Source organism: Oncorhynchus mykiss, chromosome 8 (genome assembly GCF_057628025.1).
Source record: "Oncorhynchus mykiss isolate SJ-2025 chromosome 8, ASM5762802v1, whole genome shotgun sequence".
Lineage (NCBI taxonomy): Eukaryota > Metazoa > Chordata > Actinopteri > Salmoniformes > Salmonidae > Oncorhynchus > Oncorhynchus mykiss.
The window spans coordinates 79945553-79963904 of record NC_143029.1 but is presented as its reverse complement, the minus strand read 5'-3'; the positions used below and the strand labels follow the sequence as shown (position 1 = coordinate 79963904).

Here is an 18352-nt window from a genome sequence, read left to right as displayed (position 1 = left end):
ATGTCAAATGTGTATAAGATGTATAAACTGAAGGTAAAAGCCGAAGTGTTTATTAGTTTACTCCAATTGGGGGATCGGTGGTAGTGTTTGCAGGGAATAATAATAAAGGTATATTCTTTAAAAAAGTATGTATGTCTGTATAGTTATGTGTATGTACAGTGCCTTGCGAAAGTATTCGGCCCCCTTGAACTTTGCGACCTTTTGCCACATTTCAGGCTTCAAACATAAAGATATAAAACTGTATTTTTTTGTGAAGAATCAACAACAAGTGGGACACAATCATGAAGTGGAACGACATTTATTGGATATTTCAAACTTTTTTAACAAATCAAAAACTGAAAAATTGGGCGTGCAAAATTATTCAGCCCCTTTACTTTCAGTGCAGCAAACTCTCTCCAGAAGTTCAGTGAGGATCTCTGAATGATCCAATGTTGACCTAAATGACTAATGATGATAAATACAATCCACCTGTGTGTAATCAAGTCTCCGTATAAATGCACCTGCACTGTGATAGGCTCAGAGGTCCATTAAAAGCGCAGAGAGCATCATGAAGAACAAGGAACACACCAGGCAGGTCCGAGATACTGTTGTGAAGAAGTTTAAAGCCGGATTTGGATACAAAAAGATTTCCCAAGCTTTTAACATCCCAAGGAGCACTGTGCAAGCGATAATATTGAAATGGAAGGAGTATCAGACCACTGCAAATCTACCAAGATCTGGCCGTCCCTCTAAACTTTCAGCTCATACAAGGAGAATACTGATCAGAGATGCAGCCAAGAGGCCCATGATCACTCTGGATGAACTGCAGAGATCTACAGCTGAGGTGGGAGACTCTGTCCATAGGACAACAATCAGTCGTATATTGCACAAATCTGGCCTTTATGGAAGAGTGGCAAGTAGAAAGCCATTTCTTAAAGATATCCATAAAAAGTGTAATTTAAAGTTTGCCACAAGCCACCTGGGAGACACACCAAACATGTGGAAGAAGGTGCTCTGGTCAGATGAAACCAAAATTGAACTTTTTGGCAACAATGCAAAACGTTATGTTTGGCGTAAAAGCAACACAGCTCATCACCCTGAACACCAATCCCCACTGTCAAACATGGTGGTGGCAGCATCATGGTTTGGGCCTGCTTTTCTTCAGCAGGGACAGGGAAGATGGTTAAAATTGATGGGAAGATGGATGGAGCCAAATACAGGACCATTCTGGAAGAAAACCTGATGGAGTCTGCAAAAGACCTGAGACTGGGACGGAGATTTGTCTTCCAACAAGACAATGATCCAAAACATAAAGCAAAATCTACAATGGAATGGTTCAAAAATAAACATATCCAGGTGTTAGAATGGCCAAGTCAAAGTCCAGACCTGCAAAGTTCAAGGGGGCCGAATACTTTCGCAAGGCACTGTATATATGTGTATATGTATGCATGCATGTATGGATATATATATTTACCCCAAAAATATATGGGGGATTGGAAATGATGCAGACAGTTACATTGATGAAACCAATATTCTTTCCGCAATATTAAGCTGATCCCCCCCCAAAAAATTTTTTTATTTTTAAGTAAGTAAGTAGTACTATGCCAGTATGAGTTTTGGGGGTGTAGTGTACCTCGTTTGATTGGCGGATGCTGTGCAGGGGGATCCACACCGTGCCAACCATGGTGTCCCATATTAAGCCTTTATTCCACATCTCCACCGTCAGCCCCAGGTCCAGCCTGTTAATCTCACTAGAGACAGACAGAGAGAGACACATAGACAGAGACAGAGAGAGACACGGAGAGAGGGACAGAGAGAGGGAGAACGAGAGAGAGAGAGGGAGAAAGAGAGAGACAGAGAGACAGAGAGAGACACAGAGAGAGACACAGAGAGAGAGGGAGAAAGAGAGAGAGAAAGAGACAGAGACAGGGAGAAAGAGAGAGACACAGAGAGAGGGAGAAAGAGAGACAGAGAGAGGGAGAAAGAGAGAGACAGAGAGAGAGACACAGAGAGAGGGAGAAAGAGAGACACAAAGAGAGGGAGAACCAGAGACAGAGAGAGGGAGAAAGAGAGAGACAAGACAGAGTGAGAGACAGAGAGAGAGACAAGACAGAGAGAGAGACAGAGAGAGAGACACAGAGAGAGGGAGAAAGAGAGAGAGAAAGAGAGAGACAGAGAGAGGGAGAAAGAGAGAGAGAGAGAGACAGAGAGAGACAAGACAGAGAGAGAGAGAGAGAGAGACAGAGAGAGAGAGACACAGAGAGAGACAGAGAGAGGGAGAAAGCGAGAGAGAAAGAGAGAGAAAAAGAGAGACACAGAGAGAGGGAGAAAGAGAGAGACAGAGGGAGAGAGAGACACAGAGAGAGACACAGAGCGAGACACAGAGAGAGGGAGAAAGAGAGACAGAGAGAGGGAGAAAGAGATGGAGAAGACAGCAGGAGAGAGAATGGGGAAAAGAGATACACAGAGGAGTTTGTGTCAGGAAGACAGGAATAAACTGAGTGGAAGGAGTGAGGGAGGGTTGGAGGGGGGAGGAGGAGGAACTAGAGTAAACAGAGGCCGACCCAGAGTCAGACAAAAGCCCAGGGTGGGACATACAAATGTGCTGTGTGATTGGGATTATTATATTTTTTCTCTCTCTCTAACACACAGACACACACACACAAATTACTTCTGGGTCTGAGGGTACCAAATAGAAAATACGTCTCTATAAGAGAGTGTCTGGGAGGAATCTAACAAACAGCCTTTACAAGACATCAGGGAGTTATTAAACAGAGAGACGGTGGAGAGGTAGAGAGCGAGGGGAGAGAGGGGAAGAGAGAGATGGGGGAGTAGAGAGGGGGGAGAGGTAGAGAGACGGGGGAGAGGTAGAGAGACGGGGGAGAGGTAGAGAGACGGGGGAGAGGTAGAGAGCGAGGGGAGGGAGGGGAAGAGAGAGATGGGGGAGTAGAGAGGGGGGAGAGGTAGAGAACGAGGGGAGGGAGGGGAAGAGAGAGATGGGGGAGAAGAGAGGGGGGAGAGGTAGAGAACGAGGGGAGGGAGGGGAAGAGAGAGATGGGGGAGTAGAGAGGGGGGAGAGGTAGAGAATGAGGGGAGGGAGGGGAAGAGAGAGATGGGGGAGTAGAGAGGGGGGAGAGGTAGAGAGACGGGGGAGAGGTAGAGAGACGGGGGAGAAGTAGAGAGACGGGGGAGAGGTAGAGAGCGAGGGGAGGGAGGGGAAGAGAGAGATGGGGGAGTAGAGAGGGGGGAGAGGTAGAGAACGAGGGGAGGGAGGGGAAGAGGGAGATGGGGGAGTAGAGAGGGGGAGAGGTAGAGAACGAGGGGAGGGAGGGGAAGAGAGAGATGGGGGAGTAGAGAGGGGGGAGAGGTAGAGAATGAGGGGAGGGAGGGGAAGAGAGAGATGGGGGAGTAGAGAGGGGGGAGAGGTAGAGAGCGAGGGGAGGGAGGGGAAGAGAGAGATGGGGGAGTAGAGAGGGGAGAGCGGTAGAGAGCGAGGGGAGAGAGGGGAAGAGAGAGATGGAGGAGTAGAGAGGGGGGAGAGGTAGAGAACGAGGGGAAGAGAGGGATGGGGGAGTAGAGAGGGGGGAGAGGTAGAGAACGAGGGGAGGGAGGGGAAGAGAGAGATGGGGGAGAAGAGAGGGGAGAGAGGTAGAGAGCGAGGGGAGGGAGGGGAAGAGAGAGATGGGGGAGTAGAGAGGGGGGAGAGGTAGAGAACGAGGGGAGGGAGGGGAAGAGAGAGATGGGGGAGTAGAGAGGGGGGAGAGGTAGAGAACGAGGGGAGGGAGGGAGGGGAAGAGAGAGATGGGGGAGTAGAGAGGGGAGAGAGGTAGAGAGCAAGGGGAGGGAGGGGAAGAGAGAGATGGGGGAGTAGAGAGGGGAGAGAGGTAGAGAGCGAGGGGAAGAGAGGGATGGGGGAGTAGAGAGGGGGGAGAGGTAGAGAACGAGGGGAGGGAGGGGAAGAGAGAGATGGGGGAGAAGAGAGGGGAGAGAGGTAGAGAGCGAGGGGAGGGAGGGGAAGAGAGAGATGAGGGAGTAGAGAGTGGAGAGAGGTAGAGAGACGGGGGAGAGGTAGAGAGACGGGGGAGTAGAGAGGGGAGAGAGGTAGAGAACGAGGGGAGGGAGGGGAAGAGAGAGATGGGGGAGTAGAGAGGGGAGAGAGGTAGAGAACGAGGGGAGGGAGAGGAAGAGAGATATGGGGGAGTAGAGAGGGGAGAGAGGTAGAGAGCGAGGGGAGGGAGGGGAAGAGAGAGATGGGGGAGTAGAGAGGGGTGAGAGGTAGAGAATGAGGGGAGGGAGGGGAAGAGAGAGATGGGGGAGTAGAGAGGGGATAGAGGTAGAGAGCGAGGGGAGGGAGGGGAAGAGAGAGATGGGGGAGTAGAGAGGGGTGAGAGGTAGAGAATGAGGAGAGGGAGGGGAAGAGAGAGATGGGGGAGTAGAGAGGGGGAGAGGTAGAGAGCGAGTGGAGAGAGAGGAAGGGGGAGAGGTAGAGAGCGAGGGGAGAGAGGGGAAGAGAGATGGGGAGTAGAGAGGGGAGAGAGGTAGAGAGCGAGTGGAGAGAGGGGAAGAAAGAGATGGGGGAGTAGAGAGGGGGAGAGGTAGAGAACGAGGGGAGGGAGGGGAAGAGAGAGATGGGGGAGTAGAGAGGGGGGAGAGAGGGGAAGAGAGAGATGGGGGAGTAGAGAGGGGGAGAGGTAGAGAGCGAGTGGAGAGAGGGGAAGAGAGAGATGGGGGAGTAGAGAGGGGGGAGAGAGATGGAGGAGGTGGGGGGGGGGGGCGTTTGGGAGAGGGGAGACGCCCACAAGCCTCACAAGACTAGTCTGAAGGTAGCCGGGTACCAGTTTAAAAAATGAATGGAAGTATATATGGCGATAGTTTAGAGCATAAAATAAGGAGTTATATACATATAAAAAATAAATAAGGAATTATTTCCTGACCCTTCTTATATCTCTCAGATATAGGACAGGCACTTAGGAACACACTTCCTTTAGCCCCTAAAAATCTGTTTATCGATGTATAAAGATGTAATTCAATGCCTTTCTATGGGATAATAGCAGTAAGGCCAAATTCAATGTCTCATCAACTATACAGTGCAAATTAATCCCAGTGCATTGCCTAAAACAGGGCATTTTTACTAGGATTAAATGTCAAGATCAAATGTACTAGGATTAAATGTCATTTAATTCTAGTAAAAATTCCCTGTTTTAGGTCCGTTAGGATTACCACTTCATATTAAGAATGTGAAATGTCAGAATAATAGTAGAGAGAATGATTTATTTCAGCTTTTATTTCTTTAATCACATTCCCAGTGGGTCAGAAGTTTACATACACTCAATAAGTATTTGGTAGCATTGCTTTTAAATTGTTTAACTTGGGTAAAACGTTTCGGGTAGCCTTCCACAAGCTTCCCACAATAAGTTGGGTGAATTTTGGCCCATTCCTCCTGACAGAGCTGGAGTTACTGAGTCAGGTTTGTAGGCCTCCTTTTCTGCACACGCTTTTTCAGTTATGCCCACAACATTTCTATAGGATTGAGGTCAGGGCTTTGTGATGGCTACTCCAATACCTTGACTTTGTTGTGCTTAAGCCATTTTGCCACAACTTTGGAAGTATGCTTGGGGTCATTGTCCAGTTGGAAGACCCATTTGCGACCAAGCTTAACTTCCTGACTGATGTCTTGAGATGTTGCTTCAATATATTCACATCATTTTCATGCCTCATGAAGCCATCTATTTTGTGAAGTGCACCAGCCCCTCCTGCAGCAAAGCACCCCCACAACATGATGCTGCCACCCCCGTGCTTCACGGTTGGGATGGTGTTCTTCGGCTTGCAAGCCTCCCCCTTTTTCCTCAAAACATAACAATGGTCATTATGGCCAAACAGTTCAATTTTTATTTCATCAGACGAGAGGACATTTCTCCAAAAAGTACGATCTTTGTCCCCATGTGCAGTTGCAAACCGTAGTCTGGCTTTTTTATGGCGGTTTTGGAGCAGTGGCTTCTTCCTTGCTGAGCGGCCTTTCAGGTTATGTGGATATAGATAATTTTGTACCTGTTTCCTCCAGCATCTTCACAAGGTCCTTTGCTGTTGTTCTGGGATTGATTTGCACTTTTGGCAACCAAGGTATGTCCATCTCTAGGAGACAGAACGCGTCTCCTTCCTGAGCTGTGTGACGGCTGCGTGGTCCCATGGTGTTTATAGTTGCGTACTATTGTTTGTGCAGATGAACGTGGTACCTTCAGGTGTTTGGAAATTGCTCCCAAGGATGAACCAGACTTGTGGAGGTCTACACATTTTTTCCTGAGGTCTTGGCTGATTTCTCTTGATTTTCCCATGATGTCAAGCAAAGAGGCACTGAGTTTGAAGGTAGGCCTTGAGATACATCCACAGGTATACCTCCAATTGACTCCAATTATGTCAATTGGCCTATCAGAAGCTTCTAAAGCCATGACATAATTTTCTAGAATTTTCCAAGCTGTTTAAAGGCACCGTCAACTTAGTGTATGTAAACTTCTGACCCACTGGAATTGTGATCCAGTGAATTATAAGTGAAATAATCTGTCTGTAAATAATTGTTGGAAAAATGACTTGTGTCATGCACAGAGTAGATGTCCTAACCGACCTGCCAAAACTATAGTTTGTTAACAAGACATTTGTGGAGTTTTTGAAAAACTGGTTTTAATGACTCCAACCTAAGTGTGTGTAAACTTCCCACTTCTACTGTAAATATTTTTGGGGTGACCGACTATGCTCTTTATTTTCTGCATCTATGTCATATCGCTGAGTCTACCTTTGTTTTAAAAAGAAGGAGGCAAGATTTCCTGTCTGAGTAGTGACTCTTTTTAAGAAAAGTGTCATTTTGATTAGTGCCTGTAACTGTGGGAGGAGACTGGAAGCCATTACAGAGAGATCTGAGTTTTAGGGACGAGACTGGAAGCCATTACAGAGGGATCTGAGTTTTAGGGAGGAGACTGGAAGCCATTACAGAGGGATCTGAGTTTTAGGGAGGAGACTGGAAGCCATTACAGAGGGATCTAAGTTTTAGGGAGGAGACTGGAAGCCATTACAGAGGGATCTGAGTTTTAGGGAGGAGACGAAGCCATTACAGAGGGATCTGAGTTTTAGGGAGGAGACTGGAAGCCATTACAGAGGGATCTGAGTTTTAGGGAGGAGACTGGAAGCCATTACAGAGGGATCTGAGTTTTAGGGAGGAGACTGGAAGCCATTACAGAGGGATCTGAGTTTTAGGGAGGAGACTGGAAGCCATTACAGAGGGATCTGAGTTTTAGGGAGGACACTGGAAGCCATTACAGAGGGATCTGAGTTTTAGGGAGGAGACTGGAAGACATTACAGAGGGGTCTGAGTTTTATGGAGGAGACGAAGCCATTACAGAGGGATCTGAGTTTTAGGGAGGAGACTGGAAGCAATTACAGAGGGATCTGAGTTTTAGGGAGGATACTGGAAGCCATTACAGAGGGATCTGAGTTTTAGGGAGGAGACGAAGCCATTACAGAGGGATCTGAGTTTTAGGGAGGAGACGAAGCCATTACAGAGGGATCTGAGTTTTAGGGAGGAGACTGGAAGCCATTACAGAGGGATCTGAGTTTTAGGGAGGAGACGAAGCCATTACAGAGGGATCTGAGTTTTAGGGAGGAGACTGGAAGCCATTACAGAGGGATCTGAGTTTTATGGAGGAGACTGGAAGCCATTACAGAGGGATCTGAGTTTTAGGGAGGAGACTGGAAGCCATTACAGAGGGATCTGAGTTTTAGGGAGGAGACGAAGCCATTACAGAGGGATCTGAGTTTTAGGGAGGAGACTGGAAGCCATTACAGAGGGATCTGAGTTTTAGGGAGGAGACTGGAAGCCATTACAGAGGGATCTGAGTTTTAGGGAGGAGACTGGAAGACATTACAGAGGGGTCTGAGTTTTATGGAGGAGACGAAGCCATTACAGAGGGATCTGAGTTTTAGGGAGGAGACTGGAAGCAATTACAGAGGGATCTGAGTTTTAGGGAGGATACTGGAAGCCATTACAGAGGGATCTGAGTTTTAGGGAGGAGACGAAGCCATTACAGAGGGATCTGAGTTTTAGGGAGGAGACGAAGCCATTACAGAGGGATCTGAGTTTTAGGGAGGAGACTGGAAGCCATTACAGAGGGATCTGAGTTTTAGGGAGGAGACGAAGCCATTACAGAGGGATCTGAGTTTTAGGGAGGAGACTGGAAGCCATTACAGAGGGATCTAAGTTTTAGGGAGGAGACTGGAAGCCATTACAGAGGGATCTGAGTTTTATGGAGGAGACTGGAAGCCATTACAGAGGGATCTGAGTTTTAGGGAGGAGACTGGAAGCCATTACAGAGGGATCTGAGTTTTAGGGAGGAGACTGGAAGCCATTACAGAGGGATCTGAGTTTTAGGGAGGAGACGAAGCCATTACAGAGGGATCTGAGTTTTAGGGAGGAGACTGGAAGCCATTACAGAGGGATCTAAGTTTTAGGGAGGAGACTGGAAGCCATTACAGAGGGATCTGAGTTTTATGGAGGAGACTGGAAGCCATTACAGAGGGATCTGAGTTTTAGGGAGGAGACTGGAAGCCATTACAGAGGGATCTGAGTTTTAGGGAGGAGACTGGAAGCCATTACAGAGGGATCTAAGTTTTAGGGAGGAGACTGGAAGCCATTACAGAGGGATCTGAGTTTTAGGGAGGAGACGAAGCCATTACAGAGGGATCTGAGTTTTAGCTAAGACCTTCTGTGGTTCATCACTGTTACAATGCCAAACGCCTCGCACCATCACACCAGCAGCCCACAGGACACTACTCTGCAGTCAACCAGCCTGCCTACTGCTGCATGTTTCATAAGACACTCGTTTTTATTTTTTCATGACTTCTTTATTTAACTAGGCAAGTCAGTTAAGAACTAATTCAGATTTTCAATGACGGCCTAGGAACAGTGGGTTAACTGCCTCGTTGAGGGGAAGAACGACAGATGTTTACCTCTTCAGCTCGGGGATTTGATCTTGCAACCTTTCGGTTACAAGTCCAACCCTCTAACCACTAGGCTACCTGCCACACTAGGCTACCTGCCACACTAGGCTACCTGCCACACGTAAGCATAATACTCACCAGTCAAACTAGTATACACTCACTGACTACCACACTTCTCACCAGTCAAACTAGTATACACTCACTGGCTACCACACTTCTCCCCAGTCAAACTAGTATACACTCACTGGCTACCACACTTCTCCCCAGTCAAACTAGTATACACTCACTGGCTACCACACTACTCACCAGACAAACTAGTATACACTCACTGGCTACCACACTTCTCACCAGTCAAACTAGTAAACACTCACTGGCTACCACACTTCTCCCCAGTCAAACTAGTATACACTCACTGGCTACCACACTACTCAGCAGTCAAACTAGTATGCACTCACTGGCTACTACACTACTCACCAGTCAAACTAGTATACACTCACTGGCACACTTTCACCATCCACATTCGCTGACAAGCACACTGTTAGTAAGTCATGTAATGTAGGAGCTGGTTATGTAATGTAGGAGCTGGTTATGTAATGTAGGAGCTGGTTATGTAATGTAGGAGCTGGTTATGTAATGTAGGAGATGGTTATGTAATGTAGGAGCTGGTTATGTAATGTAGGAGATGGTTATGTACTGTAGGAGATGGTTATGTACTGTAGGAGATGGTTATGTACTGTAGGAGATGGTTATGTACTGTAGGAGCTGGTTATGTAATGTAGGAGATGGTTATGTAATGTAGGAGCTGGTTATGTAATGTAGGAGATGGTTATGTAATGTAGGAGCTGGTTATGTAATGTAGGAGCTGGTTATGTACTGTAGGAGATGGTTATGTACTGTAGGAGATGGTTATGTAATGTAGGAGATGGTTATGTAATGTAGGAGATGGTTATGTAATGTAGGAGCTGGTTATGTAATGTAGGAGATGGTTATGTAATGTAGGAGATGGTTATGTAATGTAGGAGATGGTTATGTAATGTAGGAGATGGTTATGTAATGTAGGAGATGGTTATGTAATGTAGGAGATGGTTATGTAATGTAGGAGATGGTTATGTAATGTAGGAGATGGTTATGTAATGTAGGAGATGGTTATGTAATGTAGGAGCTGGTTATGTAATGTAGGAGATGGTTATGTAATGTAGGAGATGGTTATGTAATGTAGGAGATGGTTATGTAATGTAGGAGATGGTTATGTAATGTAGGAGCTGGTTATGTAATGTAGGAGATGGTTATGTAATGTAGGAGATGGTTATGTACTGTAGGAGATGGTTATGTACTGTAGGAGATGGTTATGTAATGAAAGAGGAGGGAGAGGAGGATGAGGGAAGATAAGGGAACAGTAGGAGGAGAAAAGGGAGGAGGAAGAAGGGAGGAAGTAAGAGATCAAGAAGCAACGGGGAGGAAGAGGATAAGGAGGAGAGAGAGAAAAGCTGGGAGGAAGAGGATAAGGAGGACAGAGAGAGGAGCTGGGAAGAAGAGGATAAGGAGGAGAGGAGAGAGGAGCTGGGAGGGAGAGGATAAGGAGGAGAGGAGAGAGGAGCTGGGAAGAAGAGGATAAGGAGGAGAGGAGAGAGAGGAGCTGGAAGGAAGAAGATAAGGAGGAGAGAGAGAGAGAGAGAGAGAAAGGAGCTGGGAGGAAGAAGATAAGGAGGAGAGAGAGAGAGAGAATTGCTGGGAGGAAGAGGATAAGGAGGAGAGAGAGATAATTGCTGGGAGGAAGAGGATAAGGAGGAGAGAGAGAAGCTTGGAAGAAGAGGATAAGGGGGAGAGGAGACAGGAGCTGGGAGGAAGAGGATAAGGGGGAGAGGAGAGAGGAGCTGGGAGGAAGAGGATAAGGAGGAGAGGAGAGAGAGGAGCTGGGAGGAAGAGGATAAGGAGGAGAGAGAGAGAGGAGCTGGGAGGGAGAGGATAAGGGGGAGAGGAGAGAGGAGCTGGGAGGAAGAGGATAAGGGTGAGAGGAGAGAGAGGAGCTGGGAGGAAGAGGATAAGGAGGAGAGGAGAGAGGAGCTGGGAGGAAGAGGATAAGGGTGAGAGGAGAGAGGAGCTGGGAGGAAGAGGATAAGGGTGAGAGGAGAGAGAGGAGCTGGGAGGAAGAGGATAAGGAGGAGAGGAGAGAGGAGCTGGGAGGAAGAGGATAAGGGTGAGAGGAGAGAGAGGAGCTGGGAGGAAGAGGATAAGGAGGAGAGGAGAGAGAGGAGCTGGGAGGAAGAGGATAAGGGTGAGAGGAGAGAGAGGAGCTGGGAGGAAGAGGATGAGGGTGAGAGGAGAGAGAGGAGCTGGGAGGAAGAGGATAAGGGTGAGAGGAGAGAGGAGCTGGGAGGAAGAGGATAAGGGTGAGAGGAGAGAGAGGAGCTGGGAGGAAGAGGATAAGGAGGAGAGGAGAGAGGAGCTGGGAGGGAGAGGATAAGGGGGAGAGGAGAGAGGAGCTGGGAGGAAGAGGATAAGGGTGAGAGGAGAGAGAGGAGCTGGGAGGAAGAGGATAAGGAGGAGAGGAGAGAGGAGCTGGGAGGAAGAGGATAAGGGTGAGAGGAGAGAGGAGCTGGGAGGAAGAGGATAAGGGTGAGAGGAGAGAGAGGAGCTGGGAGGAAGAGGATAAGGAGGAGAGAGAGGAGTTGATTAGGAGGATATGGAGGAGAGAGAGAGGGGGGAGCTGGGAGGAAAAGGATAAGGAGGTGAGAGAGAGGAGCTGGTTAGGAAGAGGATAAGGAGGAGAGAGAGGGGGAGCTGGGAGGAAGAGGATAAGGAAGAGAGGCGAGAAAGAGGAGCTGGTAGAAAGAGGATAAGGAGGAGAGGAGAGAGAGAAAATAGCTGGGAGGAAGAGGAGAAGGAGGAGAAGAGAGAGAGGAGGTGGGAAGAAGAGGATAAGGAGGAGAGAGAGGGGCTGGGAGGAAAAGGATAAGGAGGAGAGAGAGAGGAGCTGGGAGGAAAAGGATAAGGAGGAGAGAGAGATGAGCTGGTTAGTAAGAGGATAAGGAGGAGAGAGAGAGGAGCTGGGAGGAAGAGGATAAGGAGGAGAGAGATAGGGAGAGGGGCTGGGAGGAAGAAGATAAGGAGGAGAGAGCGGGGCTGGGAGGAAAATGATAAGGAGGCGAGAGAGAGGGGAGCTGGGAGGAAGAGGATAAGGAGGAGAGAGAGAGGGAAGCTGGGAGGAAGAGGATAAGGAGGAGAGAGATAGAGAGAGGGGCTGGGAGGAAGAGGATATGGAGGAGAGAGATAGAGAGAGGGGCTGGGAGGAAGAGGAGAAGGAGGAGAGAGAGAAAATAGCTGGGAGGAATAGGAGAAGGAGGAGAGAGATAGAGAGAGGGGCTGGGAGGAAGAGGATACGGAGGAGAGAGATAGAGAGAGGAGCTGGGAGAAAGAGGATAAGGAGGAGGGGAGAGAGAGAAGAGCTGGGAGTAAGAGGATAAGGAGGAGAGGAGAGAGAAAGGAGCAGGGAGGAAGATGATAAGGAGGAGAGAGAGAGGAGCTGGGATGAAGAGGATAAGGAGGAGAGAGAGAGGAGCTGGTAGGAAGAGGATAAGGAGGAGAGGAGAGAGAAATGAGCAGGGAGAAAGACGATAAGGAGGAGAGAGAGAGAAGTGGTGGAAGAAAGAAGATAAGGAGGAGAGAGAAAGAGAGGAGCTGGGAGGAATAGGATAAGGAGGAGAGAGAGAGAAGTGCTGGAAGAAAGAAGATAAGGAGGAGAGAGAGAGAGAAAGAGAGGAGCTGGGAGGAAGAGGATAAGGAGGAGAGAGAGAGATAGAGTGAGAGGAACTGGGAGGAAGCCCATGTGGAGAGGGAGGAGGAGTGAGTGATAGTGGTACCGAGGGAGAAGAGATGAAATAACGGATGAGGGAGCAGGCGGGAAAAGGAGGTAGAGATAAACTGATGGAAAGACATTAAACAATAAAGAGGATAAAGAAAGATGGAGGTCGATGTAAGAGGAATTCAGAGTCGTGAAGGAGTGACAAAAAAGGAAATAGAGATGTAGAGAATGGTGAAGAGAGGGAGATGAAGTCTTAGAAAGAGAGAGGACTCACAACATGAAGTCCTGCTCCCAGCTGGGCAGGCTTCCCCGGACAGCGATGGTCGTGCTCTTCACATTTTGCACCTTCAGGGTCACATACGTGTTGAACTTCTCTGTGAGTGAGAGAGAGAAAGATCTGAATTACTCTGTGAGGGAGAGAAACAACTGAACTTCTCTGTGAGGGGTAGAGTGAGAAAGTACTGAATTACTCTGTGAGGGGTAGAGTCAGAAATATCTGAATTACTCTGTGAGGGGTAGAGTCAGAAATATCTGAATTACTCTGTGAGGGGTAAAGTGGTAAAGAACGGAATTTATCTGTGAGGGAGAAAAGTAGCTAACTGAATTTATCTGTGAGGGGTAGAGAGTGAAAGAACTGAATTTATCTGTGAGGGGTAGAGAGTGAAAGAACTGAATTTATCTGTGAGAGGTAGAGAGTGAAAGAACTGAATTTATCTGTGAGAGGTAGAGAGTGAAATAACTGAATTTGTCTGTGAGGGGTAGAGAGTGAAATAACTGAATTTATCTGTGAGTGGTAGAGAGTGAAATAACTGAATTTATCTGTGAGGGGTAGAGAGTGAAATAACTGAATTTATCTGTGAGGGGTAGAGAGTGAAATAACTGAATTTATCTGTGAGAGGTAGAGAGTGAAAGAACTGAATTTATCTGTGAGGGGTAGAGAGTGAAAGAACTGCATTTATCTGTGAGGGGTAGAGAGTGAAATAACTGAATTTATCTGTGAGGGGTAGAGAAAGAAACAACTGAAGAGGAGAGGAAAGAAATGCTCCATATAAGAACTCTAGTCAGAGAAGTTGGCTGAAACACAGATCTAGGACCAGGGCAGGAGTTTTTCCTCAGCACATGACCTGACCAGCCACACATGATCAGGTAAACTCCTGTCCCTATAAAACATAGCTAGCAAGTTTTCTCCAACCCAGTCCTGTTTTGTCTATTCTATTTCCAGGTTCCCAGCAGCACATACCTTGGGCTCCATCCAGCTTGGCTTTCTTCACTGGGAAAACATAAAGAGGAACACAGTCACACAGGGCAACACCATCTGTCGACAGAACTCTTACATACAGAACATAACATGCTGGAGCTGTTAACCTCCAAAATGGGTTCCAGTTTCCTGTTTTGTGGTTGTCACTAGTTACCACAACCTCAAAGTAAAAACTGTCTATAAAATATTATTTAAGGTTAGGGTTAGGCATAAGATTAGCAGTGTGGCTAAGGTTAGGGCTAGGTTTAAAATCACATTTTAAGAAGATACATAGTAGAAATAGGAACGTTTTTGACATTGTGGCTGTGGTAACTAGTGACAACCCTGTTTTGTGGGCAGTTCTCATGTTGGATCATTTCTCTGGATCTCTGGAACGTTGGATGGTGGTATAATTCCATCCGATTTCCTGTACGTGTGAAAACTTGTTTTACTAAACTATATGGAATTAGAAAATTAAAAATTAAAAATAAGAACATCATACCAATAATCATGTTGCTATTTGATTTAGAAGTATAAAAATATATATATACACATTTTTTTGTTACATTTTTTGACCTTACTGCTATTAGCCCATACAAACACATTGAATAAAAGGCAGCATGGTTAATCTGTGGTCTGCATTGGCCATGCAGCATTTATGGTGATACGACCTCTGCAGAAGTCAGGGCATTCATACTGCTTGCGCTTCACGGAGCAGCGCAGAGCAATTGTGAAGGAAGTTGTCAAGCAAGTGAGTTTGTGTTTATATAGGACCTCCCGTCGTCACCTACCGTCAATCAATCATGTTAATGTGGAGCTAGACAGAGCCCTCGGCTCGCATTGTTACAGAATTTGAAAGGTGCACAGTGATGCGATACGGAGCTCAATTTGGACTCTGCATGCCTCCGGAGGCTCCGCAATTGCGTCACGCCATCGATACGGCGCCTCCGACCACATTTTCGTATAAAGCATAAATTGGCTTTAACATTGAACAACAGATAGTCCCCCCCCCCCCCCCTCCCCCCCAAAAAATGTAAAGGAAGTTTGTTTGAAAGTGTCTGTCCTATATCTGAGAGGTATAAGAAAGATCAGGACGTATTCATGTATTTAAGCCCTTATTTTGGGGACTGAACAGTCTCCATATATACTGACTTCCATCATTTTTTTCAACTGGTACCGGGAGACCTTCAGATGAGTCTTGTGAGCCTGTTGGCGTCCTAGAGAAAAACAACCTAAAACTAGGTGTTTGTGAGAGTCTCACAATTCCACAGAGGGTCCATATGAGTGTGTAGCCCAAACATGTTCGGACACTAGAAACAGAAGTTGGCAGATTGGCTGTACCGACTTCAGACGGGTCCCAAGACGCTTGTGGGAGTCGTAGAGAAGAACGGAAAACACCATCGTGGTCGCGAGAGTCTCATCTTTCCACAGAGGGGTCATTATAGTTGTTTTTATTGATTCATGTACTGCATTGCCGAGGGAGCTTGCACATACATGCTGTAAACTGTGTATGTGACTAATACATTTGATTTGATGCTCCTCAATACTTATTCCACTAGATCAAAGTTTCAGCCAGGTAGGATACATAGTGGAAACAGATGGAGTTGGGTTGCATATAGTCATGATAGGTTACAGTATTTTTCCCAATCTTCTGTTTTCATTGTGTTGGTTAATTGTTAAATAATGCAGCATTTATTCAAATTCAAAATAGTTGTGCAAAATATTTTACTCATCAGAGTTTTAGAATATTTTATTATTATTTTGTTATTGTTATTGCTATTGGTAAAGTGACTAAGACTTACACATTTGATACTAAATGTTATTTATTTGTGTAATTTAATTTGCCATTAAGACATCTATTCTATGTATCTAAATAATAAAAGTGATAATTTGTCAGCGAATCTGTGACTGCGGTTGTGGCCCCAAAAAATGTTGGGTGCACTTTTTTTTGTTTGAGCACATGCCCCCCAAAAGATCTGTGGCTGGCCGTGATGGCTGCCATCATCTGAGGACATTAGCTGGTTAGGCTACCACGGTCCTGTTGTCTCTTGGACCAAAGTGAGTTCTTTATTTGTTAATCTGATGTTTTGTTTACTAAATATATGATTTGTTTCATAGTCAACCTACTTATCAGAGGATATGTTAGTACCTTACTTTCACTGTTCAATTGTACACTATTAGCATTAGCATTTAGCATTCGTCCATTTAAGTGGATGTAGCATTAAGTCCAAGTATTGCCACATTTTGTTGCCAGAACAATTGTCCTTTTCAAAACCCATACCATTTCTTATAACAATCATACACATAGACAGAAGCATTAACACGCAGCAAATCACTTACTATATAGCAGAGGCTGTAGTGCACTCTCATAGCATGTGTCCTAAATGGCACCCTATTTCTCCTGTAGCCCTGGTTAAAAAGAGTGCACTATGTAGGGAATAGTGTGCCATTTGGAACTCAGACATAGGAGGAGGCTCCACTAGTATGACTGGCCTGTGGTGTGTTATCCACAGTGGTGTTGCAGTAGAGACAGACGGTGGACGTGCTGATTCTCTGAGCACTGTACAGAGACTTGTCATATTGGAGAAGGGGAGAATATGTGTTGCTACCTTGTAGTCCACGTGAATCATCTACACTGTGCAAACCAGTTACAGTCACTAGCCTATTGAAGGACAACAGAAGTGCAATAAAAAGTTATTTATTTTAAAATAACTATATATTTCGGCATTTTCGGCATCCCTCTCAAAGGGTTGTTTCAATTAAGGCTATAATGCCAAATGTGTGTGTGTTTTTTTGTAATAAAGAAACACATCCTGTTACCCTATTCTGAGAGTGTGGGTTGAATATATTTTGTGGTTTTGTCTCTATAACGCCCACTCTATCCCTCTGCAGTACTGTTTAAACAGCTCTGACGTAACTCATGCCAGCATAGTTAATGCCCTACACTTTTCCTACCCACACACACACAGACCAATGTAGTCTCGGGGGAATTCTTTATTATTCTATACGTTACATTATGAAAGGAATAGCGGTTGTACAATATCATACGAATAAAAGGACATGTAGTATCAAAGGACGTGTAGTTTCATACGTTTTACCTAGTTGTACCATAGCAAACGAATTGGAGGATGCTTAGTATTATCCTAAACGATATCATAACCGCCATCGATAAGAGACATTACTGTGCAGCCGTATTCATCGACCTGGCCAAGGCTTTCGACTCTGTCAATCACCACATTCTTATTGGCAGACTCAACAGCCTTGGTTTCTCAAATGATTGCCTCGCCTGGTTCACCAACTACTTCTCTGATAGAGTTCAGTGTGTCAAATCGGAGGGCCTGTTGTCCCGACCTCTGGCAGTGTCTACGGGAATGCCACAGGGTTCAATTCTCAGGCCGACTCTCTTCTCTGTATACATCAATGATATCGCTCTTGCTGCTGGTGATTCTCTGATCCACCTCTACACAGACGACAACATTCTGTATACTTCCGGCCCTTCTTTGGACACTGTGCTAACTAACATCCAGATGAGCTTCAATGCCATACAACTCTCCTTCCGTGGCCTCCAACTGCTCTTAAATGCAAATAAAACTAAATGCATGCACTACTCTGTACGGTTCTGACTACAAATACCTAGGTGTCTGGCTAGACTGTAAACTCTCCTTCCAGACTCACATTAAGCATCTCCAATCCAAAATTAAATCTAGAATCGGCTTCCTATTTCGCAACAAAGCATCCTTCACTCTTGCTGCCAAACATACCCTTGTAAAACTGACCATCCTACCCATCCCTGACTTCGGCGATGTCATTTATAAAATAGCCTCCAACATTCTACTCAACAAATTGGATGCAGTCCACTGCGACCTGTACGCTCTCGTTGGCTGGCCCTCGCTTCATACTCGTCGCCAAATCCACTGGCTCCAGGTCATCTACAAGTCTTTGCTTGGTTAAACCCCCGCCTTATCTCAGCTCACTGGTCACCATAGCAGCACCCACCCGTAACACGTGCTCCAGCAGGTATATTTCACTAGTCACCCCCAAAGCCAATTCCCCCTTTGGGTGCCTTTCCTTCCAGTTCTCTACTGCCAATGACTGGAACGAATTGCATAAATCTCTGAAGCTGGAGACTCATATCTCCCTCACTAGCTTTAAGCACCAGCTGTCAGAGCAGCTCACAGATCACTGCACCTGTACATAGCCCATCTGTAAACAGCCCATCCAACTATCTCATCTCCATACTGTATTTATTTATTTTGCTCCTTTGCACCCCAGTATCTCTACTTGCACAGTCATCTTCTGCACATCTACCATTCCAGTGTTTAATTGCTATATTGTAATTACTTTGCCAC

The 18352-nt window shown here is 46.2% G+C and overlaps 1 protein-coding gene across 1 annotated transcript in view; it reads right to left on the bottom strand.

The window, feature by feature from the left end:
* LOC110530995 (protein unc-13 homolog A) overlaps positions 1–18352 on the bottom strand; it is a 120336-nt gene that overhangs the window by 95131 nt on the left and 6853 nt on the right. Inside the window, exons 2-4 of the mRNA XM_036986346.2 lie at positions 14007–14036; positions 13041–13140; positions 1613–1730 (exon numbers count right to left, since the gene is read on the bottom strand). Of these exons, the coding sequence (XP_036842241.2) occupies positions 1613–1730; positions 13041–13140; positions 14007–14036 (248 nt within the window). The remainder of the gene's footprint in view (positions 1–1612; positions 1731–13040; positions 13141–14006; positions 14037–18352) is intronic.